Source organism: Indicator indicator, chromosome 16 (genome assembly GCF_027791375.1).
Source record: "Indicator indicator isolate 239-I01 chromosome 16, UM_Iind_1.1, whole genome shotgun sequence".
Classification (NCBI taxonomy): Eukaryota; Metazoa; Chordata; class Aves; order Piciformes; family Indicatoridae; genus Indicator; species Indicator indicator.
In genome coordinates this window covers 12,488,908-12,505,962 of record NC_072025.1, presented here as the reverse complement: position 1 = coordinate 12,505,962, position 17,055 = coordinate 12,488,908, and the positions used below count along the sequence as shown (strand labels likewise).

General features: G+C 37.8%; 1 protein-coding gene across 2 annotated transcripts in view; it reads right to left on the bottom strand.

Annotated features, from left to right (window-relative positions):
- The window catches only part of PDE8A (phosphodiesterase 8A), a 33,713-nt gene extending 18,236 nt beyond the window's left edge, over positions 1 to 15,477 (bottom strand). Inside the window, exons 1-10 of one of the 2 annotated variants that reach the window (XM_054388222.1) lie at positions 15,439 to 15,477; positions 13,174 to 13,364; positions 11,928 to 11,984; positions 9,693 to 9,750; positions 8,138 to 8,226; positions 7,839 to 7,917; positions 6,140 to 6,277; positions 1,836 to 1,924; positions 580 to 631; positions 442 to 484 (exon numbers count right to left, since the gene is read on the bottom strand). In XM_054388222.1, coding sequence (XP_054244197.1) covers positions 442 to 484; positions 580 to 631; positions 1,836 to 1,924; positions 6,140 to 6,277; positions 7,839 to 7,917; positions 8,138 to 8,226; positions 9,693 to 9,750; positions 11,928 to 11,984; positions 13,174 to 13,364; positions 15,439 to 15,465 — 823 coding nt within the window. In that variant the 5' untranslated portion in view covers positions 15,466 to 15,477. The remainder of the gene's footprint in view (positions 1 to 441; positions 485 to 579; positions 632 to 1,835; positions 1,925 to 6,139; positions 6,278 to 7,838; positions 7,918 to 8,137; positions 8,227 to 9,692; positions 9,751 to 11,927; positions 11,985 to 13,173; positions 13,365 to 15,438) is intronic. The other variant, XM_054388223.1, reaches the window with a different exon arrangement.
- Positions 15,478 to 17,055: the final 1,578 nt, after the last annotated feature.

Below are 17,055 nucleotides of genomic sequence, written 5' to 3'. Positions count from 1 at the left end.
AAGGACCTGCAGCATGGATACCATGGATGTCTTAATTGAAGTGTTAATATGTGGGATGAGAGTAAATGGTAGTGTTGGTCGTCCTCACTTCCACCCACATGCCAATACTCCACTAGCTACAGAACAGCCACAGCAACATGACAAATAGGCAGCATCCAGCTCTTTTCTGTCACATGGATCCACTACCTACAACTGAAACATGACAGTGAATCCTGCAATACCACAATACCAACTTGGGCTCCCTATTACTGCACTTTCAAGGGTGGGTTGCTTTATATCACTTCTAAAACAATGAGGCAGGCATTTTGAGCTGGATTCCTGGATTGTCACTAACTAAATAGCAGTGTTCAGACTGTCCTGTGCAACTGGATCATAACAATGGGTTTTATTCTTTCCCCAAGTATGGTCTCTGCTTATCAGGACAAAAGAGATGTCTCATACCTGTCTGAGATTCAGCCTGAACACGTTCACATGTCTTCTCCACCTACAATTTAGGATGAGAAATCCGGTTAGTTGGAACCTTCCCATTATTATATTGAGGGCTCAAACTAAAGCAAGCATAGCACTATTTTCACTTACCTTATTGTTGTCATTGCACACTCTACTAATTGACACATAGTGTCTAATCTTTCTGTAGGCAAAAAACAGTGTGTTAATTTCCATGCAAACCTCAATTCTAATTCAGTGCTGATACACAAAATGGGTAAGAGCAACAAATTAATATAGAACAAACCCTCTTCTGACAGGAAGGCTCAACTGAGAATGGAAAAAAAAACCAACACAGTTCTGCACATGAGAAGGAATACAAAACAGAAATATCTTTTGCAACGATTGTCTCTTCCCGTTTCTCTCTGCCTCACCTCCCCCAGCTTCTTCAGGGCTACTGTAGGATGTTTAAGGTATGATGTAAATGTGAAACACACAGCAGCGCAGTCCTACAATCAAAACCTTCTACAGGATTTAGGGATATAGCAATCAAACTTAAAGCAGCACTCTTGATTATCAGGAAACTTTCTAAGCCAGCTACAAACAGGCTTAGACTGTTCCATAGGTAGCAATGTATGCAATATGTATTGGTCTTACAAGTTTGGCAACTTAGGCTGAAAAAATGTTTTTATTCTGCTGATGGACAATAGAGAATGTTAAGTACTTCCAGGAATGAACTCTACACAAACCAATTTTTTTTTTTTTTTAGGAAGTAACTGCATGAAGAAGCTATATTTGGCCTTTCCTTCATGAAGACACATACTTCTATCCAACTGTCTCAGCCAAGTCTGGAAGATAATGTGCCATGCTTCCAATGAATGTTTGTGTTACCTTAGAAGGCTTTGAAACTACTACTGCATACAATCCGATCCAGTTTCTTTCCCAATATCATATGGAACAGCTCATGATAAAGGCAGGAACAACTAACATCTATCCATGTGCTCCAAATGCTCTATTTCAGGACCAAGGGAAGCTGCCCAAAAATTAAGACATGTTTGAATTTTAACCAGGATCAAAGCACACAGTGACCTCATCACATAAAGACACTTAGCAACAGCCATGACTAGATGAGCACATGTGAGCACATCTGCATTTTTGGCTCCTTATTTGAGGAGAATTATGAGAATTTCACTTTCTCTGCACAAGTTAAATGCAGAGATTTAAGGCTCCCTTCCTTGCTTAAGTTTGCTTTATACAGTCAACAGTATATATAAAGTGTGTGTGTGCATATATGTATATAGACAGTATATAAAGAGAGTAACAGGATAATCCAATGTCTGCTGAAAACAGATGAACTGTAAACTAAACCTTAATTCAGCCCTAAACCATGGCTTTGGCTCCATACTTACCCTCCCTGTCCAACAACAGGTAGTATCTTCACATTTTGTTGTACACTATCTCCATTTTTCTTTTTCGCATAGTACATTCCTTGCCATTCCTAAAAAAAGGAATTCAAGTGTGAGGAAGTTCAGATAAAACAGGAAAAGAAGCTGTAGCTTCATACCTTTTTTCATTAAAAGCTGTCTTACAATACAAAGCCAGTCAGGACTGGTTCAACTGTGGTCACCCTTGAAATTCTCCCCTCTAACTAACCTGTAGGTCACTGTGTTGCTGCCAATGCACTGAGAACTTCCAGCGGGGCAGCCTGTGAGTGCCCTGGTAGTAGCGGCCAAACCTGAAGTCCTCTAGGAGTTGGCACCATGTATTCTTCTCCCAATCCTACCTCAGTGGTGTTGGGGGTCACTGGGGGGGAGCCTGGCAAAGACCTCTCTCCTTGTCATTTCTGGCAGTAGCACAGAGGCTAGCAACGATTCAACAGAGCCAGTCTTTTGTAACCTGATAGCTGACAAGATTTACAGTCTTGGCCACAGTTCCATCCCTTGAATAGCTGTTGTTGATCTTTTTTAATAGATGCATATTTTGAGCAGGGCATCTAGAGAATACCAAGTGATTAATAAATAATTGATCCCATACTGCATCTTCACTTAATACAGACTATCCATGCCAACTGCTGTCTTGCTGTTGAGTTCAGCAGTCTTACAAACACATCTGAAAATACCCTCATGAAGTACTTATGTTAGATATTATGTTGATGGAGCCAGCAAATAAAGACTCCAGCCCACAGAGAGCAGCGTGGTGACAGGCAGGGCTGAAAAAAAATGAAAGGCTTTTTCAAGGATCTGTTGAGAAAAGAATTGTGCATGACAAATTGAGCAGTGAGCATAGTATCTCGTGAGCTGTTTGAGGAATACAAATGAAGATAAAGCAAACCACAAAATTCAATACTCTCATAATTAAAAGTATGCATATCAATAGTTTCCTGACACCTGGGATAAGGCAGAGATGAGGAATTGATCTTTAACTCATATGTTAAACCAGAATATGCACAAAGAGGCAAAGTCATAGATTAGGTAATTCCCACACTGAAAGTGCATCCTTTTCAAGACAGGTTATTCATTAATGTGGTGTTCTTAGTCAACAGATCATTTTTTCAACTTGTGAACTTCTAAAACCTATGAAACTGTGGTAGGAAATGTGTGAGTGAAAAGGTCAGCACAATTTTGAGAAATTGGAGGTCCCAGCCAAACTCCTGCTGGTAGGTACATTTCTCCCAGGGACATCACTTAAACATAGTTTAATAACACCATATGGTCTCTCATAGAGCCTCTGTCAGCAATCCAACAGAAAAGAACTACTTCACAAGATGTGCTGTCAGTCAAGCTCAGCGTTATGTCTACATTACAGCCACACAAGTACAGTGCTCAGGCATTTCTGTGTGGCCTGGTGTTCTGTTATCCAATGCATGATAAAAACCCTAAACATTAAAAAAAAAAAAAAGAATAAAATCAATGCTGAGGTTTCAAACTTCATCAAGAAGGCCATGGCGTGCATCCATCCACTGAGCACTACACATGTGTACTAAGTAATCCCCCAATCCAGCCTTCCTTTTAAACTGGGACTTCTTGCGCTTGACTGCAAAGTTCAGCAAGCTACTTGTAGAAAACAAAGCAAACCAAAATAAACACAAAATGTCATGGAAAAACATCTCCCCCAAAGTAAGGCTGAGTTAGGAAGGAATTGCCATTGCCTTCTCATAGAGTGTGCCCGCTCCCTGTAAAGACAGCTGTCTTGCAAAGAATTCCCCAGGAGCGAGAGGAATTGTGTATCTTGTCTGATTTATTGATAGCTGCTCATCTCACTTCAGAAAAAGCAGAACACTAAGATAAAGAGCTTTGTGTCAAACTGCAGAGATCAGAGGCAGCAAGATACTAGTCAGAACCACACATTTCATCTTAATGGACATAACTTGAATCATGAAACAGAAGGCTGAAGAAAGTACAACTTGTGCTTTAACTTCTCAAGTATGGAGGGGTGAGAATGTCTTTCAATAACATGGCCTTCTAGCAAATTACAGCCAGCTGTAGTAACAAAAAATGAACTTGCAGAGATTTTTGTTTTTTGCTAAGAGAAACAACATCCTGACCCAAGAAACTCCATGTACCATGCAAACCCAAGAAACTCCATGTACCATGCAATTAAGAGTTTCTGCATATAATGCCTATGAACTTTTGCTTGGATATATTGAACTTGCTCACATTGCTGTCTTTTATCAGCACAAGAGGGGAAATGCTGCGAGAGTTGATATTTCTAAATTGCATTTAAAGGCAAGAGGTAAATTTTGTACAGCTTGCCTTTTTCTAAAGATCAGAAAATTTGCTTCCTATTATTTTTGTTATATTACATGTTTGTTCAAATAGGAAAGACCGTCCTGTTGATGGAGAATATCACAGCAGTGCACAGTTTGACTTTTGAGGCATTGCTACAACCTATAGTCACCAATATATAGCCTATTGTAATGGGAAACAGCCTTTTAAGTTTAGGATATAAGGAAAGCACAACAAACAGACCATGTCAAAATGATCCAGACACAAGTTAGGCACCTCTGAAAATGCTGTAATATCTTGACACAAATGTTTTCAAACTAAAGCAGTATTTCAAATGTTGCTCTGCACAGTTAACCTCTACTCACAAATACTTCCTGTAAGAATTTAATTTGCAATTAATATGTACCTGTAAGGCTACATAGATTACATACTATAAAACGTTCCAAAGGGAATACAAAACCTATGTCAACAGAATGTATCCACCTAAACCAGATTAAGCTGCTCCTGAGAACAGGTTAATGTAAGTAGTATTTCTTTGCCCTCACAGATGGAAGTTCTAGAGCCAGAAGTAAGAGAAGTGCATGGAAAGAGATGAATTAGGGTTAGATTTCTACTATTCAGAGTAAAATACACTTCTGTTATTAAAGACATTTTTATCAGCACAATAAAACATTAAAAATTTGATCACTTCATATCTTCAGAATTGATGTTATGGCTTTAAAGCCTGACACATCTAATGTATTTGAATTGTAACTCCATCCTAACATCACTTTTGCATTACATACATTTACTGAAATACTTTGTCAGACAACAGAGGTGTGAAGCACCATAATCCAAGCTATTATTGCTGGAATCTCTTCCAAAGACCAATATGTGTAGAAATGACTGATACATTCTTGCTGAAATGCATATGCAATCTTCACCCAGCCAGAGTGCAGCTTTTGTTAATGAATGCTTGCATTAGTACCCTGATTAACAGAGTATGACTCATCATAGCTTTGCATCAGAGCTTTTGCATCACTGCCTAGATACACAGAGTGCCAGGATTCATTTTAGCATCTCCCAGCTCTGTGTCAACAATATGCTGCTTCCCCACAGTCAGTCAGTACAGTCCAACTCTCTATCCTGACTCAGGTCTGAGCATGTGCCATGAAGTGTCTACAAACACACCAGTTGCTAAATTTCTTCGTGTAACCTCCACGATCTTCTTGCTATAAGGTACTTTGACATGTTCAATAACATCAGAAACATTTACAGCTTTTTGTCAAAGTGTAAATGAAAGTTCCTAGATGGATCCTCACACTACACCCATAATAATCCCAAAGGAACATCATGGAGCTACCAGACAAACAGTAACGTCTCTCTGTAATGGCTTCTCCTGAAGCCAGCTGCAATGCCTCATGCACTTTCTTGATGCAACAAAGATTTCTAATGGAAATCCATTAGGCATCTCCCATGTCACTAGAGAATAAAAGACACGGGCAGCTGACATTGCCTACTGCTCTCAAGTGATACAGCAATTGTCTCTTCTGCATTTTTACGTTCCAAACTTGGAAATCAGTTTCCACATTTCATGATGAAATGCTTCAACATAGTTCTTTTCTAGTTTACATCAGACTGGATAACATGTGAATTCACCCCACTTCTCTTTGGTACTCCCATAATTTTTGCTACCTACAGCATATATTGTAAAGAAACATAGCACGCCACTTATGTTTGTAAGACATAACACCTCTCCCTATCAAGAGAGATGTTACATCTCCCCAACATCTCTCCCTCCTCTCCCTAACAAGAAAAGAGAAAGAAACCCTTAAAAAGTGAGCACTTTTTTACTTCCTCTTCTTGTTTAAGTCACTTGAGTTGAGCTGCAAATCCCTGATGCAAATCCCTGCATTTGAGCTGCAAATGTCTGTGAAGCTGCAAGGTACATCATATCACCCCTGCACAGCAGTAGCTTTTACAGGCAGCAAATGGTAAATGATACTCACCTTTCCTATCTTTATGCAGGAATTGATAGTATCTAGGAAATCAGCTTTTTTTTCATTTATAGGCACTTCTGTTAATTCCTTTCCTATTAGTTCACCTATTTGATAGCCCATCATTGTTTCAAAAGCAGGATTGACATACTGTGAAATAAAAACAAACAAGAAACCATTCAACAGCATGCTTAAAACACTACAGAATCCCCTTTTTTCTGTTTGCTTAACCAAGGGATTTCTTTCCCAGCCTGAAAAAAATGTCTGCATGGACTGCTCCTGAGAGAGATGCCTACATTTTTTTCTTTTTGGAGCATGCTAGATGAGTTGTGCAGAGGATGCGCATGTGAGCAAAGAGAGGGAAATTATGGAAATTGCTGAATATTGCATATCCACAAAGTTTAGACAGACAACATGAATTCCTGAAAAATGAGCTGTCAGTTCTCAAACCCAAAAACCTCAAATCTACCTCAGTGTTCCTAAAACTCTCAAATTAGATGGTGGGTTACTACAGGAATATTAACCTTATTTATTGACAAAATCAGTATCTTATTGTGTGTAAGGACAAACCATCACTATCTCCCTGTCCAGGCAAAGCCCAGCAAGCAGACTGCAAGAAGTGTAATCTCATCAAGTGAATTTCCCTCTGAACTGAATGTTGCACTTTGCTGCAGTTTTGTGGCCCTTGCCCAACAACACTGACGACTGGTACCCATAGCCCACATCTTCACGGCCCTCTCACTAGCTGAGTTACAACACAGGCCCTGTCATAACAGCCTCTGAATGCCTCACAGTGCTTCAATTCAAGAGAAATGAAAAGGGTGTCACTGGATGCTTTCTGCTCCTAAAAGTTCCCCCTAAAGGCTCCTTTCAAAAGGAACTTTTGGGGAAGCCCTGCCTGCCAGAGCTCTGGGGCACTTGCATGTTGGTTCTCTTGTATTACAGGGCTGTCAGCAGAGGGACAAAATGTGGTCTGAATAAACGTGTTCAAAACAACTTCAGGATGTGTTCTGTGATTTTTGTAAAAGGGATGAAGAAGGCACATCCTTCAATGAAACTGCTGTTGTCAAGATTTGCCTCAAGAGGGTACAACTTATATGGATGCTGTAACTCCCAGAAGCTCAGACTCAAGCTCTACTGATAATAAAATTGCTCCTCATAGCCTTCACAGCTAGGGATGGAACTAACTCCTCTATAAGGGTGATATTTTTCAAGACTGCAAACCTAAGCACAATTTCTCTTCCCCTTTTAAAAGAAATTTTTAAGGTAAGATTACACTAAAAACCAGTTGGACCAAGAATTCCAGTCCATCAAATAGTATTAGATTCAAGAGAAAAAGTGTACTACCTTTATGTAAATAGAACATCCATTAGATTTGCTTTTCAAGAGCATCAAATTAACATACAATTTTTTTTTATTTTGGGTGAAAGAATGCATGCAAGCCAATGGCTGCTTTAATTCATGATATCAAAGAAACATAAAAAAAAAAACAGAAAGGGGACATTAAATCCTTATTCATTAAGTAGAAACAATCTCCCTTAAAATTAACTTGATTTATGCAAGATACTTTAAATGGAAAAAAAAAATCTATTCTCTAGCTAAACCCACTCCAATCTTTTTAGGAGCATTAAGTCAGGTTAGACTCCTGTACTGTAAGAAAGAGTAAATGTAACCATGGATGAAATGAGATATAAAAATAACTGGAACAAACCTGTATTACATGGTCTTCACTTGTGATCTCAATGGCTTCTTGACTTTTCTCTAATGCTGTAAATAATGAATTACATGCTCTGGAGGAAAAAAAAGTATTTTATTAAATTTAATCTACATAACTTATTATATATGACAAAAAGATATTGCAACTGCATACTGGATAAACTTTAATGGTTAACATATTTTCTTCAATTAACTGACATTCAATATGTAGCTGCAATACAGTAACATAAATACTTTTTTAAGGATGTGGCTGAACTGGCAATTTTTTGGGGATAATGCTTTTGGTAACGTTACCTTAGTTTGAACTGTGCCTGCACCTCTCCAAATTCCAGCTGAATCAACTCATTGTAACAGGCCATTATATTAGAATTTTCTACATATCTCTGCAAATAAAAGTTTGAAAATATTTCATTAATGCACATTTACCATGCTCAAGGGTATGAAGCTTTGATAAAGAACAGAAATGGAGTATATTTGCCAGAAAAGAACATGTTGTAAAATAAGCAACATGAGAAGTTTATTTTTTGGGACTAGTAAAATTCTTCAGGTTACTGCATTTTGAAAAGGTGACAGGTCCTCTGTGATTGTCAGCATGATCAATATATAAAATTATCTACTTTGAATGAAGTTGTGCAATTCCATGATACTTATTTAGAATAACAGAGAAAAAAATCATGTTGTGTATCAAGTCATCAAAATTTGAGATTATTAAGAGTTTCCAATTGCTAACTGGAATTTCCAGTTGCTATACCCCTAAACTGTACACATAGAAGCAAGCAAAACTTCCTGGCAATATACCTGCAATTGGATGTAATTATTCATTTTGGAGTTTGTACAGTAATGACCTCAGTATCTTTGATTTTTTAAAACATCTCATATTTACCAGGTACAAGCCTGAATGTTAAATCTTTATTCATGGTAAATTGCCACATACATACATTGATAGTTTGGGAGCAAGGATTGACTATAAATGGTAAGCCACCATCAAGGCTGCTAAAGAAGTTTCTACACCTTGCTGTTAGTCCTATCCTCAAAGCTCTGATCCGTAAATAACTCGGAACCTGTGTTGGATTACTGATGTGCCCACTGGAATGACTCTGCACATGTAAGTACAGATATTGTCAGGCTAGCTTTTTGAGCACTTCCTGTGTTAAGATCTTACTACAAATAAGTAAGTAAGTGCAAAAAAATCTGGTGAGCATGCAGTCAAATACTCTGAATCACGTTGTGCATTATGCACGTTTTTGTTCCATTGTCAGATTAATGCAGTGAGGAATCCACTTCGGTGACACACTAATAAGCATCTTCTTTGCTTAATTGGAATAGTTGCCAAGGACCAGAGTCAATGTGAAACTTTTCAGGTGCCTCCAGACAATACGTAATAGCACTTCACAGTGTTTGAAGCCTGTTTGCAGATGTCAACTGGCATTTGACAGAAGAGATTTCTTACGGCACATTCTGTTGCTCATTGCCAGCTGCTCTCTGGCTCTGCTATAGTCTCTTCAAGTCAATTTTGTCAGTGTTAACCTTTCCAGCAGAGCATCATATACTTGCTCTGAAATAAACTGATAAAGTAGATAAGTCTCAGCACCACTTCTTATTCTATTCCTGAGAATATCCACCTACTTAATCAGCATTATTCTATTTCCACTGGTGTATGGTAATTCAGAAATTATATATGTGTATACACACACACACATACATATATATATATATATATATATGTAAGAACAAGCAGCATGAATAAATTTACAGGCTGAATTACTGACACAAATAGTCACTGACACCCAAGATTCTGGATAGTTTCTTGCATGATGATTTTGAAACATGGAGTGTAAAACATACATACCCGTGTGAAGCCAGCAGAGATGAGGGGCAATATTGATGACTCTTCACGATCAGCATGCCTTTTAGAGAAGGATGGTAAATTCACAGATTATTTCTGGAATCAGCTGAGATCAAATTTCTCAAGTCATTGACATACCTGTACCTCAGATGTCACACTAAAGGCTAATATGGCTAGATCCCTATAGGATCATGAATCAAATATTTTTTGTTTTTTATAAGCTTTCATCTTTTACACAGATAAGCCAAAATGTTATTTTCCTCTTAGAATGTAATGAGCTGCTTGCATCACAAAAACCTAATACTTCAAGAAAACAAACAAATTAGTTGGATGGTTGGACTAGTCCTTCTTTGTTCAGTACTGGATTATTTGTTGCTTAGGCTGCCCCTAGTCAAAGATGCACTTGAAAGTCTACATGGCCAAAGGTTTATGAAATTACTTGTTACCTGAGTGTACTAAATTTTAGGTGGGCAGCTCAAAATGCCTGAATGAAGATGGATTTTTTTAGTGTTGCCTACACTGTGTCTTCTGTCATTTGAGGATAACACACTCCTAAAATCTGAGTAATTTTTTTTTTTTAAATGGCTACACAAACTATAAAAAGACACTCCAGCACATGTGAATGGATGGCTGGAGTCTGGAAGAAAGGCCATTATGTTAAGTTTCTGTAAATGACCAGATGGAGCTGGTCAAATTTAGCAGAGGGCACAGTATAACTTTTTTTTTATGTGTGCAATTTTGAGTCTCATGGCACCTCTTATTTTTGTTTTCTATGCACTTGGTTCTTATGCATGACAAGAAGGATGCCTACTAAAGTACAGAGTTTGCCCAGGGTTGAGCAGAGAGAGAAGGGCAGCCGTCAGAAAAATCTCATGCCAGCTATCCCATAATGCTGCCTCCCTGGAGAACAAAGAAAAAGGACAGGAATTCTGCAGGAGGCAAAAACATCCAACAAACCCCAAACAACAAACTGAACTGCAGGTAAATGAAGGAGAAGACTCCATAAGCTATTGGCTCTTTCACAAATAAGCTTCTTGCAGCAAGAAAGGAAACGTGTGAAAGTTCTCTGCAAAATCCTAAATGGCAACTCAAGAATGCTTGTGATTAGCACGTGGAAACCTGACATAGTCAGCTCAGTCTCTCTGGAAAGCAAACTCACCGCTGAAGATTCCAGCAGCCATAGAATCATGTAATAGTTTGGTTTGGAAGGGACCTCCAAATGTTATCTAGCCCAACCCCCATGCAGTGAGCAGGGACATTCTCTATTAGATCAAGGTTGCCCACAGCTCTGTCAAGCCTGACCTTGAATATCTCCAGGAATGGGGCCTCAACTACCTTCCTGGTCAACCTGCACCAGTGTTCCACTACCCTTATGGTAAAAAACTTGTCCATAACATCCAACCTAAATCTACTCTAATTTGAAACCATTGCCTTTTGTCCTGTCTCTACAGGCCATTGTAAACAGTCCCTTGACAGCCTTCTTGTAGGCTGCCAGCAGGTGCTGGATTAGCCCTAAGTACATCTGAAAAGTTTGAAAAATCTAAGCTTCTGAGATGTTGTCACCATAGGGGGCTATTATCATGTTCCAACCCACAATGTGAACATTTTGGGAAAAAAAAAAAAGAGTTACAGAGAAAAACTTCTTTTGAGCAATTTCCTAACTGTGGTCATCAAGCCCAGATTCCAAGATCCCTCCACTTTTGAAAGGAACTGCTGGCCTACAGAACCATAGGTGTCTTTCTCTCTGATGTACATGAAGAAGCTCCTGAGTTACTATTTACTTTTTCACTCCTTTTTTTGATCCCTTTTTTCTTTAGCATTAGTTCAATGAGAGAAATTCTGACAGTCACCATAAGTCAGAAGACTTCCTTGCGTAAAGACATTAAAGATTATATTCACAATAGAATCCACTGAAAATTTTAATTAGAGTTTTTTTGTTCCCTAGAGATGGTAGTGGAAAACAGTGATGAGAAGAGAAAAAGAAGAAGGGAAAAAGAGAAAAAGAGAAGGGAAAAAAACACCCAAAAACAAGGAAAAAAATATCACAGTTGGGTTTCTCTAGTGAAAACTAGGAATCAAACCTGTGGTCAGGGATGGTGAAAACTCTTATATAGTATAACACCTTATTGCTAGCAAAACAAGAAGTTCTAATTCAAGCTTTCTAATGTACTATTTACTTTTCCAAAGTTAAGATTTACATTTTCTTGATCACATGAAAGTAAATATATGAGTATTTACCTTCTTACTACACCAATAATTACTGTATTTTCAGAGGGTTTTGTTGTTCTGATAGACCTTTAAATAAAAAGCAAGATTGTTAAACAGGTTTTTTAAGTTCACATTTCAGAAAACACGACTTTACAGAATCTTCACACATTACTTTTCTTAAAACGTCTTTTTTAAAGGGTTTAGCAACAAAAAGCGAAATCAAATCCCAAGCTTGCTGGACGATTAAGGAGAATAAATTTAGCAGTGTCTGAGACTCCATTAAAAGAAAGACACAAGGAATAACAATTAGTCTAAACCTCAAATACTCTAAGTAGGGAAACAGCAAACATTCTCTACTCTGAAATGGCATGTAATGGACTTGTTTGAAGGACTTGGCTTCACTAAGGATCATTACCTTATTCTGGGGCAGAATGGTAAAAATGTAACACGGGGAACAGAGCTGGTATCTAGTCTTTGTCTGACAAAGATCTTATCTAGTTAGTTTAGCAAGGAGAGTAGCCTTTGTCCCACTGCCCTGAACCCAGCACAGACACCCAGGGTACATAATCTGACCCTGCCACCCCCTACCCCACAGACTATTACTTAGTCTAGACACATTCCCAAGGGATATTTCACTGGAAAGTCACTGAAGCAAGGCACCGCTGTCTGTCAAGTCTCTGGAGAGACTCAGAAAGGCAAATCCTTTTCCCCATTTTTCATGCTTTACAGCAGTTTGTGAAAGTATTTTTGGAATCAGTTTGCAACTCTGTTCTTCATAACAGATTTTTCAAATGTTGTAGGTATGGAAATGTGCACACAAAACACCGCCTGTTTGCATCTGGAGTTACTCAACAGCAAATTACATTTCAAAAAATTCAGAACACTAAGGAAGTGAATGTACTCACTAAATTGCTTGGTGGCTCATGCGAGCTTTGCAGTTAATTTAATGTGCAAACAAGGAACCAAGTATTTGAGGAAAAAAAGAAAGGAAAAAAAAACCACAACCAAAACCCAACAAACAAAACAGTTCAGTATGGGAAGAAATTTGCATGCAGTGGCTGCAAATCAGATTGAGCTTCAGACATCCTATCACAAAAGCAAAAGTGCTGCAGCTATCAGATGTAAAGCTCTGAGGTAACATTATTTAATGCCGCTCATGGACATCTGTCCAAAAAAATAAAACAATCAACATTCGGTAGATTTCTAAAAAGGTCATATAAAAGCAGAAAACTTTGTTAATGAGTTAACTATATAGTTAAACATTAATTAAACTTACCTGCATAATGCTTCTGCATCAAAGTATCTGGAATGTCTATGGTCAATAATGATAATGTCATGGTGTTTATCAAGAAAACATTCTAGTGCAGACTCGGGTGTCCGGGCAATATTACATCGAAATCCAGCTTTCTCGCACGCCCAGCAGAACCCGTTACTCTGGTTATCTTCTTTGGCAAACACTAAAAGTACCTAGGTTAAAGACAGACAGTGAATCACTACAAACAAGTCTTCCAAGGTTTATTTCATTGTTTTTAACAGAAGTGGTCTCTACAGACTATTGGTTTTTATAATTGTCTGCAGAGAGAGGTGCTTCAAGTGGATAAATCAGTGTGCAAGAGTCATTTATATCCACACAGGATGAAGTGACTCATCATAAATTACAAAGAGAGCTTGGGCAATCAGTTGAGACTAGAGGCCTAAATTTCAGACAGTGTACATGAAATAACAGTGAGCCTAGTCTTCTTCCCCAAAGTACTGGATGCAGCCTGTGGGATTTCTGGAAACTACAGACAGGCTGGTCAAGATGAAGATGTGAAAGACTTAAATCATAAGCAGTACCCCTGTATAAGGAGTACATCCCAATGTGACTCTTGTGCAAAGCTTGCCATGGGATTTACATTAGAGGAGGAGATTACTATGGTTGGAATCCAGAAATGGCTGCCAGATCTATGAGAAAGTATTTTCTCTACCCTAACTTGCTGTGTAATTGCATTAATCTCTGAGCCTTTTAAAAATCAATTTGATGCCTATATACACAAAGTATGATAAGCCCAATTCCTTCTCTGTGTTTTAAATTCTAGGATTGAATATGGTACAGAAGACAAATAAAATCTGTTAATGAAGACACTGACTGATACTATTGTGCTTTGCATCAGGATAATATTCTGTAGAAGAAAACTTCTTTTGCCTGAAAGAATACACAGAATGGCAGACTATAGATCTATGTTAGTACTGAGTTTGTGGGTGACTCAGTATATGCAGTATTTTGGGAAAGATGGATAACTAAACCAGCATTTGCTCTATTGTCTGAGACACCAATCTTTCTAATTTAATCAAACCACACTTAGATATATGCTTTGGCCAGACAATAATGTGGCCCATATGTGACTTGCACCACTTCCCGCTGCCATTTATCTTCTGGGCAATTTTATATATTCCAGTGCCGGCTGCACTTTGGACTAGGCTAGTGGAATGTCTACCAGTAAATCTTAGTATTTCCATGTAGTGCATATTTTTGTAAGAATGAAGGACTTTGTTCTCATTTAGCTGAGATTCCTTTTATAGCAACCTGCAAAACTGTTTGCAAAAACATGTCATAGTTTGGGCTATATTTAGTGAAGTTAATTTATAAGACTCTAAGAATGGAAGAATGCTTTTCAACAGCAGCACAGAAAATCAGCAGATTTGAGCTGTGTGATTGATTCTGGCACAAATGTCATGCCAGCCAAATTATAACCATAAAATGGAGGAATTTGAAGGTGGCCTATGACTGAACAAAAGTGATAAAATCATTAGTACCAACAAAGGAATCAGAAATATTCAAGGAATGCTTCTAATTTATAGTAGAGGAACAGCTACTTGAGACTGTCCTAAGATCAGGTACTTGATATTACTGTCTGTTCTGACAAACAGCTCAGGAAGATGTTGAACTGCAGTTTCAGATTACTTTCACTCAGGATTTTCGTAATTACTGACTGAGGAACATCTTGGATTACTAATGTTTTTGTACACCTTGGGATACGGAAGAATTTTTAGAGGAAGTCAAAATAAGACATAATAAGGGGACAACTGACATACAACCTTTATTAATAAAGGGATAAAGGAGGATTCATTAATACCAGTTGACAAAAAAATTAAAAAAATACATGCTTTGCCAAGCTAACTTCATATCTTTTGTGATGATATTGCAAGTCTGGTAACAGTGATAACGCTGGTGTAATGGACCTTGACAGGACATTTGCCTTAGTATCATTTTGATGAGGCTTTGATTAAGGATTAACTACTAGTAAAGTACAAAACAAGACACACACTAAACTGATTGCAAGCTCACTGATAGCATAAATAATGACAGATAACTGAGAAAACAGGCAAGATTTCTAGGATGTCACATAGAACGTCATGATAAAAATCTGTTAGGTGCACATTATTACTTGACAAAAAAGGTCTATGAGGATCTCTATACCCCAAAAATTTCACTCATACATTTTAGGCAAATATCTGTGATGTTTAGAAATTAAGACTTCAGTTTGAACTTTTGTATTACCTGAAGTTGATTTTGATGAAGTCTCATAGGGCCAAACTGCACATCTGTTACTGGTGCCTAGAAGAAATAAGAAGGGATCTTGTTAATACAAATCCACCTAGAGAAGAAAAAAATTAGTTCTGCTAGATAAGACATTTCTTATTTACCACTGTCTTACAGATATATTGTTATCATTATGAGGCTGCATCTTCAGGAAGGTCTTATTTTGCTTTTGTAAATTTATATGCTAAGCTGCATTAGTACAGTTAGAAATCAACAAGTAATTTTTTAGTTGTTATTTTAAACATAAAATAATGGATAAGTCATGAACATTTGGTAGACAGATTGTTATTTTTCTGTACCCTCTGTATCACTCTGGCTGTTCTGCAAAACATGGAAGTATTTATAAATTGCTTTTTCTAAAGTACAAAACAAAAGCATTAAATCTCCAGATGAAAGGCAAAAGTACGTAACTTGCTCTTAGAATTTCAAATTTAACAACTGCTCAAGACTATTACAGAAATACACTAATTTCATTTCTCCAAGAGCTTTCTGCTGCATTCCCGCCCTTCTGTCCAGCCCCTCCAGGAAAGGTCTCAGAACTCAGATATTTGTACTTGCTGATGCACATATCAAAAATGCTGTCATATGCCATGCTTTCTGCACACCAGTGATTCTCACATTAGATTCCATTCAAGTAACACAGGCAAACAATTTAGCTTAGGATGCATTTCCTTGTGCCACTTCAAGGAGTGGAGGTCAATGACCAGAAATGCTGTTTATTGCAGCTGTTTCTCTTTGATACAATTAATGATTAATCAAGCTTGAACACAAATTCTTCAATTGGTATGAGACAGACTTTCTGAAGTAGCTTAACATATAAATACAGAGGAAGATTCTAACAGGATTACACAGGCTAGGTTCTTTGGGAATTCCCACCAAGTGAGTATCTCCACTTTCATGTGCTTACATATTTTTCACCTTTGGTCTCACATGGAAACTAAAAAAGCAGGAATAACAATGCCCCTGATTCAAAACAGGAAACAGAAACCAATGGTTCTTGGAATTACACAAACTTCAAAAGTAACTGGAGTAAAAAAGGCAGAAAAAAATTACTTTTGGCAACGCAGTATATCGAAGATATCTCTGGATTCATACGTACAAAGAAAAGATCTGTTGAGCACAAAGACAGCATTTTTACATTGCTCTTTTTTTGAAGTTAAAAACCACACTCGATGATCAGATTTATTGCTTTGCAGCCTAGAATTTTTCCTAGAATCATCAGCACATCCTGCAGAAAAATCTTTTAGAATTACACTCTTCTTTTTTTCTACACCCTTACTGCTTCATTGCTCAGCCCTCAGAGTTTCTCATGTGTGATTTTATTTATATTATCAACTTGGAAATCATCACTGCAACATTAAATGAACAAGAAACAAGACAAGGAAAAATTGCAACATCGTGCCTGCAAAAACAAGGCAGGAACCAGTGGTGTCTGCTTGTGTTGTTTAAGAGGGAGTCTAAAAGCTGATGGTCTTTCTGGTCAGATCAGCTTAGTTTAAATACTCTCCAGTCAATTTTTTCTAATTTCAAGACCAGAAATCCCTCTTCAGTTGGAAGAATCAAGCTGCTTTAATC